The 12,202-nt window shown below is 40.1% G+C and overlaps 3 protein-coding genes across 4 annotated transcripts in view; 2 read left to right on the forward strand and 1 right to left on the reverse strand.

The window, feature by feature from the left end:
- Positions 1–12,202, forward strand: part of LOC127421083 (antigen peptide transporter 2-like) — a 214,152-nt gene that overhangs the window by 134,872 nt on the left and 67,078 nt on the right. The gene's annotated exons all lie outside the window — the stretch shown is intronic.
- Positions 609–7,314, reverse strand: LOC127421104 (proteasome subunit beta type-7-like). Its single transcript, XM_051663872.1, has 8 exons — positions 7,158–7,314; positions 6,780–6,861; positions 6,586–6,683; positions 5,778–5,918; positions 1,578–1,693; positions 1,378–1,436; positions 1,117–1,268; positions 609–938 (listed from the first exon to the last, which is right to left on the reverse strand). The coding sequence occupies exons 1-8, from the start codon at positions 7,214–7,216 to the stop codon at positions 827–829; spliced, it is 819 nt and encodes a 272-aa protein (XP_051519832.1). The 5' UTR covers positions 7,217–7,314; the 3' UTR covers positions 609–826.
- Positions 7,258–11,149, forward strand: LOC127421107 (proteasome subunit beta type-6-A like protein-like). Of its 2 annotated transcripts, XM_051663875.1 has the most exons (6): positions 7,395–7,537; positions 7,667–7,737; positions 8,728–8,859; positions 9,007–9,136; positions 9,373–9,517; positions 10,945–11,149. In XM_051663875.1, exons 1-6 carry the CDS (start codon positions 7,490–7,492, stop codon positions 11,070–11,072), a joined length of 654 nt encoding a protein of 217 aa, XP_051519835.1. In that variant the 5' UTR covers positions 7,395–7,489; the 3' UTR covers positions 11,073–11,149. The 2 variants fall into 2 exon arrangements, with proteins under 2 accessions (XP_051519836.1, XP_051519835.1); XM_051663876.1 differs by lacking the exons at positions 7,395–7,537; positions 7,667–7,737 and adding an exon at positions 7,258–7,356.

Consider the following 12,202-nt stretch of genomic DNA (forward strand, 5'->3'; position numbering starts at 1 on the left):
ATTATTCGCATAATGGCTAATAGCCTATATTTTAGAAGTAATTTTAGAACATAGCTATATGCTGGAGGCGACCAGGATGAATTGCTCAATTATTAATGATTTACAACTGATATACAAATGGTTTCAGTGTTTTATGGGCTTTGAATTGAAAAGCTGATCATAAGCCATCTCTGCTGATGACATCACTTGTAACCATGTAGTTCTGCCCCGAACAGGTTGACACGCTGTCTACACCAGAGGCGAGCGATGTCGCGTCGTAACGCCTTGATGCACACTGGACGCGTCAAAACGAAAGTCCTAACGAGTCGTAAAAATGTTACTGACACGACGCGACGAACGCATCCAGTACACAGCATCGTTAAATAATGGTGCGATCTGACTGCTTTTGTCGCGTCGGGCCACTCGCGTTTCGTGTAGACGGTGTGAGACTGAGGACAGGTTTGTGTATGTGCCAGCAGCTGGATTTTGTTGTATATATTTGTTAGGTATCATGTGCAATCTGAAATAAATTCAAGTTAAGCTAAGTTTAAGTATCAAGTTAAGATGCACCTGTAAATGTAAAACAATAAATACATAAAAAATTAAATAGAAATAAACATTCACATTCATTATTGACAATCAAGTTCCATTTTATTTGAAATATCTGATTTCATCATATGTTTATAATTGTCAGGGTAGTGTCATAATCTATCCTGTTAAATGTATTTTTATTGCCCTGAAAATTACATTATTAAATCAGCATTAATTCAAGGACACAGAGTGGCACATAGTGAGTGAACTGCAAAGAAATGTAAAAAAAAAATAAAAAATAATAATTAATGTTTTCTTATGCAGTTTCCATGCTTTGAACAGTCTCCTGAACCAATTCCAGTTCAAAATGCTGAACCTTTTCTGTGAGTACTGCAGTTGTTCCCGGGTTGTACTTGTAACGTCCCTCTCTGTGGAAAAATGCAAATGAACTAGTGTAATTATCAGTTCTCATATAGAAACTCAATATCATTTTATGTTTAAAATGAGCTCTCATTCACACTTTTACTGTATTTATTCATATAATAACTAAGTTCTACTTAAGATCTATGAGTAATTTATATTTTGATGCATCACACATGCACCCACCTTTTCCCTATGCATTCTGACTCTTGATATGGCCTTATGTAATCAACCCCTTTTCTTGTAATGACACACAAGTCAATGTTGTGACCTGAACCCAGGTCATTCATTACACCTGCATGGATGGCATCCCGAACCAGATGTTTGGCAGACTCCAACTAAATAATTGTGTAATTAAACAATCAACATTCGAAACACTCAATAGGTCTTTTCATACAATTACATACATCAACTATCTGACGTTCATATATATTTTCCCACACTTACATCCATGTCTGATTTAAATCCATCTTCTAAAATTCCCATAGCTGCTAAATTTCCTGATCCTGCAAAAAAAAAAAGAAGAGTAGAATGAGAATTAATTTGCAGATTTTATTTAATATTCATCATACCCTTCCAGTTATATTAATTTTAAGGGAAGAGTGCTGTTCACTAGTATTTTAAATCATATTTTAGTTAAATCTCACCCATGGCAAGAAATGGAACCTTATCCATGTCCCCATAGGGTCCAATATCATAGAGGTGACCTCCTGTACAGTCCACCCCACCTAGCAGCAGGTTAGCTCCAATCTGGCCATGGTACCTTAGGAAAACATTATGCGATCTGATTACTTTTTTTTATGATAAGCAGGTCCAGACAGAATCTGCTGACTTTTTCCACACATTCTGCACTGATTTGTTGGCCAAAATGGGTTGAATTCTGCAGTATAGATTTAAAAAAATATGCTAAACAGAGCTGAGATACCAACATTCATATCGGTAGCCAAAAGCATGGTCAAATTAGCCAAACTATTTAGTGTAGAATTTTGTGAACAACTCGCATTCCAATTTTGCAGAAATCTGCAAGAGTTCTGCACATGCAGATTCCGTCTGGGCCTGCAGATAATTCTGTTACTCCAGTACATTATTAAGGAACAAGTCTGCTCAATAATTGGCCTTATGCTGTACATAAAAAGTAGCTTTACTATGTCTTTATAAACATGACTGTGATGCAAGCCTTTTGTTTACAGTAGCATATGAATTTGATGTATTCTATAACAATCTAAACAGAGGACTTACAAACATCTTATTCTGAATTTTAGAAGCTAGCCATCCTGGACTCAAGATGGCGCCGAGTATGGCTGCTGCGTTGCGAGCTCCGACACAACATAGTAATGTTTTGTTTGTTTTGTTCACAATTCTTATGTTTTTTGTCTTGGATGTTGTCTGCCTTATTGTCTACGACAGACAAACACTTTTGGACATTGGTTCAGCAATTTCACACCGTAAACCGGACTTCACATTCCTCAATGCCGACCCGCTGTTTACAAACACGCAAGCGGAGCCCTTTGTCTGGGCAGCACGGCCGTGGAAATGCAAAAGGAAAAGGGGAAACAGAGCCGGCGTTCTCATCAGAGTAAGATGCCGCGCACATCGACCCCCGCTACCCACTATTCTACTGGCAAATGTTCAATCTCTGGATAACAAGCTCTGCAAGCTGAAAGCGCGGATCTCTTTCCAACGAGATACAAGGGACTGCTGCATTATCTGCCTTACGGAAACTTGGATGTCTGCGGAGATTCCAGACTCAGCCATTGAACCCGCGGGGTTCTCCGTGCACCGAGCGGACAGAGCGAAAGACCTCTCAGGTAAAACTAGAGGAGGTGGTGTATGTTTTATGATCAACAAATCCTGGTGTGATCAGAGGAACGTACATTCTATCAAGTCTTTCTGCTCTCCTGATCTGGAGTTTCTTATTTCTTATGCTTCTGTGTTGACCATTCTGGCTACCGAGGGAATTCACAGCGGTCATTATCACTGCTGTGTACATTCCCCCACAAGCCGACACAGACCGGGCACTCAAGGAACTGTATGGGAGTATAAGTGAGCAGGAAACCGCGCACCCTGAGGCCGCGTTCATTGTGACCAGGGACTTTAATAAAGCCAGTTTAAAATCAGTCGCACCAAAATACCACCAGCACATTAGTTTCAACACACGAGGGGACCGGGTTTTGGACCATTGCTACTCTCCCTTCCGGGATGGCTACAAATCCCTCCCCCGCCCACCATTTGGCAAATCGGACCACTCTTCCATTCTGCTTCTGCCCGCTTACAGGCAGAAATTGAAACAGGAAGCACCCACCCTCAGAACGATCCAGTGCTGGTCGGACCAATCAGACTCTACGCTACAGGACTGTTTTGATCACACGGACTGGGAGATGTTCCGGTCCGCCTCTGATGACGACATCGAGCTTTACGCTGATAGCGTAATGTGTTTCATCAGAACGTGCGTAGAGGACATGGTTCCGACCAGAACAGTACGGATCTATCAGAATCAGAAACCTTGGATTAATAGCGATGTTCGCGCGGCACTTAATGTGCGGACCTCCGCTTTTAATTCCGGGAACGTGGAGGAGCATAAACAAGCCAGTTATGCCCTCCGAAAAACTATCAGAACCGCAAAACGCCAGTACAGGAGCAAGATTGAAGGACAGTTTAACACCACCAACTCTAGAAGCATGTGGCAGGGAATTAACATCATCACGGACTTTAAAGGGAATAAAAACTCCACCATGAACACTGCTGCCTCTCTCCCGGATGAGCTAAATACTTTTTATGCTCGTTTCGAGGGAAATAACACCGCCCTCGCGGAGAGAGCTCTCGCGGCTGAAGCTACAGAGGTTAGTTCACTCTCCGTCTCTGTAGCGGATGTAACCCGATCCTTCCGACGGGTGAATATCCGCAAAGCCGCGGGCCCAGACGGCATTCCGGGCCGCGTCATCAGAGCATGCGCGAACCAGCTGGCTGGTGTTTTTACGGACATTTGCAACCTTTCCCTCTCTTTGTCTGTAGTCCCCACATGCTTTAAAACATCCACCATTGTGCCTGTTCCAAAACAATCAAAAATAACTTGTTTAAATGACTGGCGTCCTGTTGCTCTGACCCCCATCATCAGCAAATGCTTTGAGAGACTAATCAGAGATTATATCTGCTCTGTGCTGCCTCTCTCTCTAGACCCACTGCAGTTTGCTTACCGCAACAACCGCTCCACTGATGATGCCATTGCATCTACAATACACACTGCTCTCTCCCACCTGGAAAAAAAGAACACTTATGTGAGAATGCTGTTTGTAGACTACAGCTCAGCATTCAACACCATAGTGCCCTCCAAGCTAGATGAGAAACTCCGGGCTCTGGGCTTAAACAGCTCACTGTGCAGCTGGATCCTGGACTTCCTGTCAAGAAGACGCCAGGTGGTTAGAATAGGCAGCAACATCTCCTCATCACTGACCCTCAACACTGGAGCCCCGCAGGGCTGTGTTCTCAGCCCACTTTTGTATTCCCTGTGCACACATGACTGTGTGGCAACACATAGCTCCAATGCCATCATTAAGTTTGCTGATGACACGACGGTGGTAGGTCTGATCACTGACAATGATGAAACAGCCTACAGAGAGGAGGTGCACACTCTGACACACTGGTGTCAGGAGCACAACCTCTCCCTCAACATCAGTAAGACAAAGGAGCTTGTGGTGGACTTCAGGAGAAAAGACAGAGAACACAGTCCCATCACCATCAATGGAGCACCAGTGGAGAGAGTCAGCAGCTTCAAGTTCCTGGGTGTCCACATCACTGAGGAACTCACATGGTCCATCCACACTGAAGTCGTTGTGAAGAAGGCTCATCAGCGCCTCTTCTTCCTGAGACGGCTGAGGAAGTTTGGAATGAACCAACACATCCTCACACAGTTCTACACCTGCACTGTAGTGAGCATCCTGACTGGCTGCATCTCCGCCTGGTACAGCAATAGCACCGCCCACAACCACAAAGCACTGCAAAGTGTGGTGCGAACTGCCAGACACATCAACGGAGGTGAGCTTCCCTCCCTCCAGGACATATATACCAGGCGGTGTGTGAAAAAAGCTCGGAGGATCATCAGAGACTCCAGCCACCCGAGCCATGGGCTGTTCTCACTGCTACAATCAGGCAGGCGGTATCGCAGCATCAGGACCCGCACCAGCCGACTTCATGATAGCTTCTTCCCCCAAGCAATCAGACTTCTGAACTCTTGATCTCCCACGATCAAATACATCAGCACTGCACTTTATTACCCTTACTCTTATATCTCACACTGGTCTGTCATAAATTATATTATTATTATATTATATTCTCTCTTAACAACTGACTATCAACCGACAGCTGAATGTCAATATAGTACAATACTGTACATTCTATATATACTATATATACTTTTTTATATATTTTTATTTTTTATTTTTATTGAATAATGTGTATCTATATAGTGCGTATTGTATACTGTACAGTGTATGTTATTATTTGTATATTGTTGAGTGTAATTATGTGTATATCAGATGTTTAAATTGTGTTGTGTTAATTTGATGTTATTGTAAATTGGTACTGTCTCATCACTGTCACGACTGCTATGTTGATCGGAACTGCACCCAAGAATTTCACAAACCATTGCACTTGTGTATATGGCTGTGTGACAATAAAGTGATTTGATTTGATTTGAATTACTTTTGTACAAATACAGAGTCTATTCAAACATTAGGTAATGTACTGTATGTGTGCAATACACTTTAGGTATAATACCTATGAATACTAAGGAGATCACATTCTATTTCAGTCACTTTGTTAAATGCATAATAACGTAAATGTCGCCATACCTAAAGAGAGTATCCTGCAGGACACTGACTGCCATGATGATACGGGGGTTCCTGCCACTGTTCATCGAGAAGATGGTGAGATTGGAGCAGATAAGTTCCGTAATTTTCTGTGTGTCTGCTGCTGTCCCTGCACCACAGCAACTACGAATAGCAAAAGGTCAGACAGAAACAAGGGAAACAATATAAGATGATGGAAATCATTATTATGTTGGCTTGATGAAACCAACATACTGTTATTCTGTTATCTTGATTTTTTCAAAATCCCCTAATCAAAGTTCAAAGTTTAACATTGTCTAACACTAGCTCCTCATAGAGCTTTCAAGCTACATCCACTATGCAGAGACCTTCAGACTGTTCTGGAATAGTGTGCTATGTCTTTTCTATCAGACTCATGGTGTTTACACAGCAGAAGATCAAAAATTGGGAAAATCCCATATACTTGCATTAACAGAATGTTCTCTCTCTCTCTTTCTCTCTCTCTGTTTATCTATCTGATGGTTTATCCAACTATGTGACAGTCTGTCTGACGATATCTAGCTAGCTGTCTGTTTGTCTTACTGTAATGTTCAAACTTTTAAAACTAATTTAAACTTTCAGACAACACTTTGTCAAGCCAACATCAGCAAGTTTGTCTTGACTGACTTTACCTATCTAGTTATACATTAGTATCTGTGCTGCATTAAAATCCATGTTAAAAATGGAAATGTAATTGAATTCCTTATATGTATTTCAAATGTAAACTTCTTAATAAACACATACAAGTTAATGGTGCTGAGCGTGATTGGATTCATTTGTTTCTTAAACGTACTAAATGTTAGGAGCCAGGTAGTGAATCTTGGCACACATCTTGTCAGCAATCACTTCACTGGAGGTGGCACGAGTGTCTGCACCAAGAACAACTCCATCCTGCAAATCAGAGGTGAATAGCCTGTGTTGCAATACTGATTACCCAAAAACGGTTATCAATAATCAAATGAACAAAACAGTTAACGTCTGTCTTACCTTAAACACAACTCCAGCAATAGTGGTTCCAGTTTTAAGAGGCTTGGGTTTCCCCTTGACCGAAACTTCTAATGCCGCATTTCTAAAAAGAAACACATACAAGGAATTCAGCTGTGTCGAAGAGCACGGTCTAAAAGCCATTATTTCCTCAAGATGTGAAGGGAAAAAAAGTTTATAATTTACGTAACGTATGGGGGATAATCATAGCAAACATAAAACTACATTAACGGTTTACAGTAATTTTTTACATAGAAAATGGTCAAAACACAATGGGCTTCCATTGCTAAATGCGAAATTGCTTTCACTCTCATCAGGTGACTTGGGTTACACTGATGTAAAATCCTAAACCCCAAACGACTTGCTGAACATTCGTATTACCTTAATGTGTTTTCGAAGCAGAATCCTGGCTCCGGGGTCTTCACGACGGTCGGCAACATGATAAATAACTTTTAATGACTTTAGTCGATTCAGTAATTCGTACACATGAGACAGGAGACAAACTAAGAGGCGTCAGCTTAGAAAGTGAAACAATGGATGGACCAACCAGCTCACGGATTGTTTATTTCCGCTCTTTGAGGTGAATAAATTGGAATTGTGTGCTTTAGGAATTGGCCGTTTTTAATCGAAGAAGGTTATCCCGCTTCTTTAAGTCAGTGAATAGGGATTTCAGAGTCCAGACATCTCCGGTAGAGCATCAAACTTCGAAAAACATGAACCGACATGTGTCACACGGTCAAGTTAAAGGAGTCAGCACCGGGGTGAGATTATATTTCTGGCGATAGCCTAAGAAACTGCACTGCTTTGTCCATGGGACGTGCTTGATAATAAGGTTACGATCGTTATGCACAAATGTCTGTTTATAATTTGTTATAATCTGTTTTTGACAGACCACAATATTAGCAGTGAAATATGCTGGAGGTGTCATTATTGGCTCAGACTCGCGAGCCTCAATGGGAGAGTAAGTTAATATTTGCCTCTAAAGTGAGACATCCCACAATTCCACTTTAATGACAGCAGAAATGTCCATTACATTGAAATAGAAATATGCATGCATCTCAGGTGACACGTACATCTCAGAGATGTCTGATTTAGATCTTTTCATCTGGAAAGCATCACAATCTTATAAACATCTGCTGAACATCTTAAAACGATCATATTTTCAAACATCCCTAATCATAAATGTCTCAAAGACATCTCCTGAATGTCTTATTGACATCCGAGACATACTTATCGACATCCCTGATAGCACACGTACATCACCTAGACGTCTATTTGATGTGTGTGTTTACATCTGGAAGATGTATTTTTTAGGTTGTTTGATCATCTGCAATACATATAAAAACGTTTCCTCTCTGATTCAGTAGATGTCTTTGAGACGTTTATGATTTAGAGTGTTTGTAAATCTGATCTTTTTAAGATGTTTAGCAGATGTTATTTAGAATGTGATGCTTTCCAGATGAAAAGATCTAAAACAGATATCTCGGAGACATACGTGTGCTATCTGGGATGTCTTTTAGACGTATTGTAAATGAGGTTTTATAAACAACGTAAAAAAAAATGTCTTCCAGATGAAAACATACACATCAAATAGACATCTGGGTGATGAATGTGTGCTCTCATATGAGCGTTTTATCTGGAAAGCATCACATTCTAATTAACATCTGCTAAACATCTTAAAAAGATCAGATTTACAAACACTCTAAATCATAAACGTCTCAAAGACATCTGCTAAATGTCTAAATGACATCCGAGAGGAAACGTCTTAAAGACATATTGCAGATGTGCAAACCTAAAAAATATGTCTTCCAGACGTAAACGCACACATAAAATAGACATCTGGATGATGAACCTGTACTATCAGGGTAATTAATATTGTGACTAAATAAACTGAATGCACGATTTAATAATATGCCGCCATGTCTATTTAAATTATTCATTTTTTGGGCAGGTCTTATGTTTCATCAAAGGTAATCAACAAACTAGTTCAGGTTCATGACAGAATATTTTGCTGCATGGCTGGATCACTTGCTGATGCTCAAGCCATCACACGTGCAGCCAAATTCCAGCTGGCATTCCACAGGTAAAGGCCTCCAGTTATAATAATTCTACGGTTTCTTTGACTGTTTAAAATAAATACATTATCATTATAATAGACGAAAGTGAAAATGCCAAACTGCTTTCACATATATCAAACATGAATCTTTTACTTTCTCTCCTTGATATCTAGTATTCAAATGGATGAACCTCCTCTTGTGATGGCAGCAGCATCCATTATGCAGGAACTATGCTACCAGCACAAAGAGGAGCTCTCTGCTGGCTTCATTACTGCTGGCTGGGACAGGAAAAAAGGGCCACAGGTAAGACCTTTTTACCATTTTGCTCTCGTAGTTGAACTGTTGTTTCCTCGACTTTTCCTTTCTTATTAGCCTTTATGAATAATCTTAGCCTTAGATGAAGAATTTCATAAATATAAATTTTGTAATGCCATTTAGAAGCACATGCACTTATTGTGATGATAAAGATGTGGTTACCCTTGCACCGCTAGAAAAAATTCTACTGATGTAGTAACTGTGATTATATTCTTTCTCTTTAGGTGTACTCTGTTTCCTTGGGGGGAATGCTTGTGAGTCAGCCCTTCACCATTGGCGGGTCAGGAAGCACATACATATATGGTTATGTGGATGCAAAGTACAAACCAGGAATGACAAGAGAGGAGTGTCAGACCTTTGCCGTCAATGGTTTGTACATTTCAGAGTACTAAGTTAAGGATAACTGAAGGTCAGCCAGTAGAACAAACCCACGTGGTCTTACCCCGAGTCACCCCGACTTGAAGCATTTATTTAGAGATAATGATCGACTTGCTGTACATTATCCCGCTCATTACATGTCGATTTACCAATTTCATAAATAAATGGACATGAAATATTGATTTGAGTTAAAATTATGTAATTATGTGAGAAATAAGACACCACAGAGTCCTCAGAAAGATGATTTACCCTCCAGTTTATTCATATTTGACCAATGAATGCCATGGTTGACCAGTCAAAGTCAAGTATTCCACAGAGTCGTGTAATAATGCTGTGTTCCAGAGAAATCGGAACTCTGAATTTTTCCACCTCCTACTTGAAAATAATGACTGGAATGCCACTCGAAGTAGGACATCCGACTTGTGAAGTCGGGGTACTGTAGATTGATCAACCCCGTCCTCAGTGAGAAACTTTGTAATTTCCAAGATTGTTGCTACCAATGAACATAACGTGAGCTGGATTTTGTTAAATGCAAAAACAAACTTTTGAAAGTATTTTCACTGCACAAAATGTGTGAGCATGCAATATACAATAAATATACGTACAAGAGGATTAAGAATTCTTGTTTATCAATCAATGCCTAAATTTTCACCTATTTTGCTCGTGAAATAGCTACTAGATTAGCCAACTAGCTGTCCTGCATTCCAAACAACATAAATGATTTCTTCTGAGGGCACTTTAAAGGTAGAACAGGCAATGATAGCTAGCTGGTACGTGATAGCTGTGCAGTATGTGCGAACCTCACTCTCCTGGCTTCAAGAGGCGCACTAGCGACTGACACTAGAGGCTGTAGCCTTTAGCTTATTGTTAGCGCGCCCGACTCCCATTCCAGACACGAGCAGGAGTGGTGCCATGACCCAGATGGGAGTGAGGTTTAGGGGGGTGAGAAAAAGGAAAAAAGAGTTCTTACATTACATTTATTTTTGAGGCCCACACTTTTCAGCACTCCAAAGCTCTCACAGTGGATGGTAAAGTCTTTGAAGGGAATAGGCATTGGGATTTGACATTGAGAGTGACATGTGACTGACTGGAATGCATTGAGGTTGGAAGGGGTAAATTTCAACTCAGGTATTCTCAACTCCATTTTCATCTGGAAAGCAGCATGAACATGATTTTTTTTGTTGTTGTTGTGGAATTATTTTTAGAAGAATGTCCACCACTACCCTGTACAATGAAAATAGATGGTTACTAGTGGCTGTCAACCTCAAAAGTACCATAAAAGTAGTCCTTATGATGTGCACAATTTATTCCAAAGCTTTTAAAGCCTTACAATAGCTTGGTGTGAGGACTGATGTATAAGTGACCAATAAATGAAAATGTTTCATTTAATTAACTGTTTTTCTTTCTTTTTTGCTCAGCACTGGCTCTGGCAATGGGAAGAGACAATGTAAGTGGAGGTGTTGCCCACTTGGCCATCATTTCTGAAAAGGGTGTTGAACATGTGGTCGTTCCAGGAAACAAGTTGCCGAAATTCAATGATAAATAGACTGCTGTTGATATTCATCCTTAATGTTTGACAGAACTTGTGTTTAACATGCAATAAAAGTTCTGTTTTCAAAAATATATACCATGGTTTGTTAGAATCTGTGTGTCTGTAAATGAATGGCTCAGTAAATTATTTTAAAAATACTATATGTAAACTAATACATTATGAAGTACATTATACATTATAATACATTACTATAATAACTATAACAATAGTAGTAACAATTCTATTGTAATATAATCATATTATACTGTATATACAGTTGAAGTCAGAAGTTTACATACACTTAGGTTGAAGTCATTAAAACTCATTTTTTAACCACTCCACAGATTTAATATAAGCAAACTATAGTTTTGGCAAGTCGTTTAGGACATCTGCTTTGTGCATGACACAAGTAATTTTTCCAACAATTGTTTACAGACAGATTGTTTCACTTTTAATTGACTATATCACAATTCCAGTGGGTCAGAAGTTTACACACACTAAGTTAACTGTGCCTTTAAGCAGCTTGGAACATTCCAGAAAATGACGTTAAGCCTTTAGACAATTAGCTTCTAATAGGAGGTGTACTGAATTGGAGGTGTACCTGTGGATGTATTTAAGGCATACCTTCAAACTCAGTGCCTCTTTGCTTGACATCATGGGAAAATCAAAAGAAATCAGCCAAGACCTCAGAAAAAATTGTGGACCTCCACAAGTCTGGTTCATCCTTGGGAGCAATTTCCAAATGCCTGAAGGTACTACATTCATCTGTACAAACAATAGTCCGCAAGTATAAACACCATAGGACCACGCAGCCATCATACCGCTCAGGAAGGAGATGCATTCTGTCTCCTAGAGATGAACGTAGTTTGGTGCGAAAAGTGCAAATAAATCCCAGAACAACAGCAAAGGATCTTGTGAAGATGCTGGAGGAAACAGGTAGACAAGTATCTATATCCACAGTAAAACGAGTCCTATATCGACATAACCTGAAAGGCTGCTCAGCAAGGAAGAATCCTCTGCTCCAAAACTGCCATAAAAAAGCCTGACTACAGTTTGCAAGTGCACATGGGGACAAAGATCTTACTTTTTGGAGAAAAGTTCTCTGGTCTAATGAAACAAAAATGTAACTGTTTGGCCATAATGAC

This window comes from Myxocyprinus asiaticus, chromosome 30, assembly GCF_019703515.2.
Source record: "Myxocyprinus asiaticus isolate MX2 ecotype Aquarium Trade chromosome 30, UBuf_Myxa_2, whole genome shotgun sequence".
In the NCBI taxonomy this organism is placed as follows: domain Eukaryota; kingdom Metazoa; phylum Chordata; class Actinopteri; order Cypriniformes; family Catostomidae; genus Myxocyprinus; species Myxocyprinus asiaticus.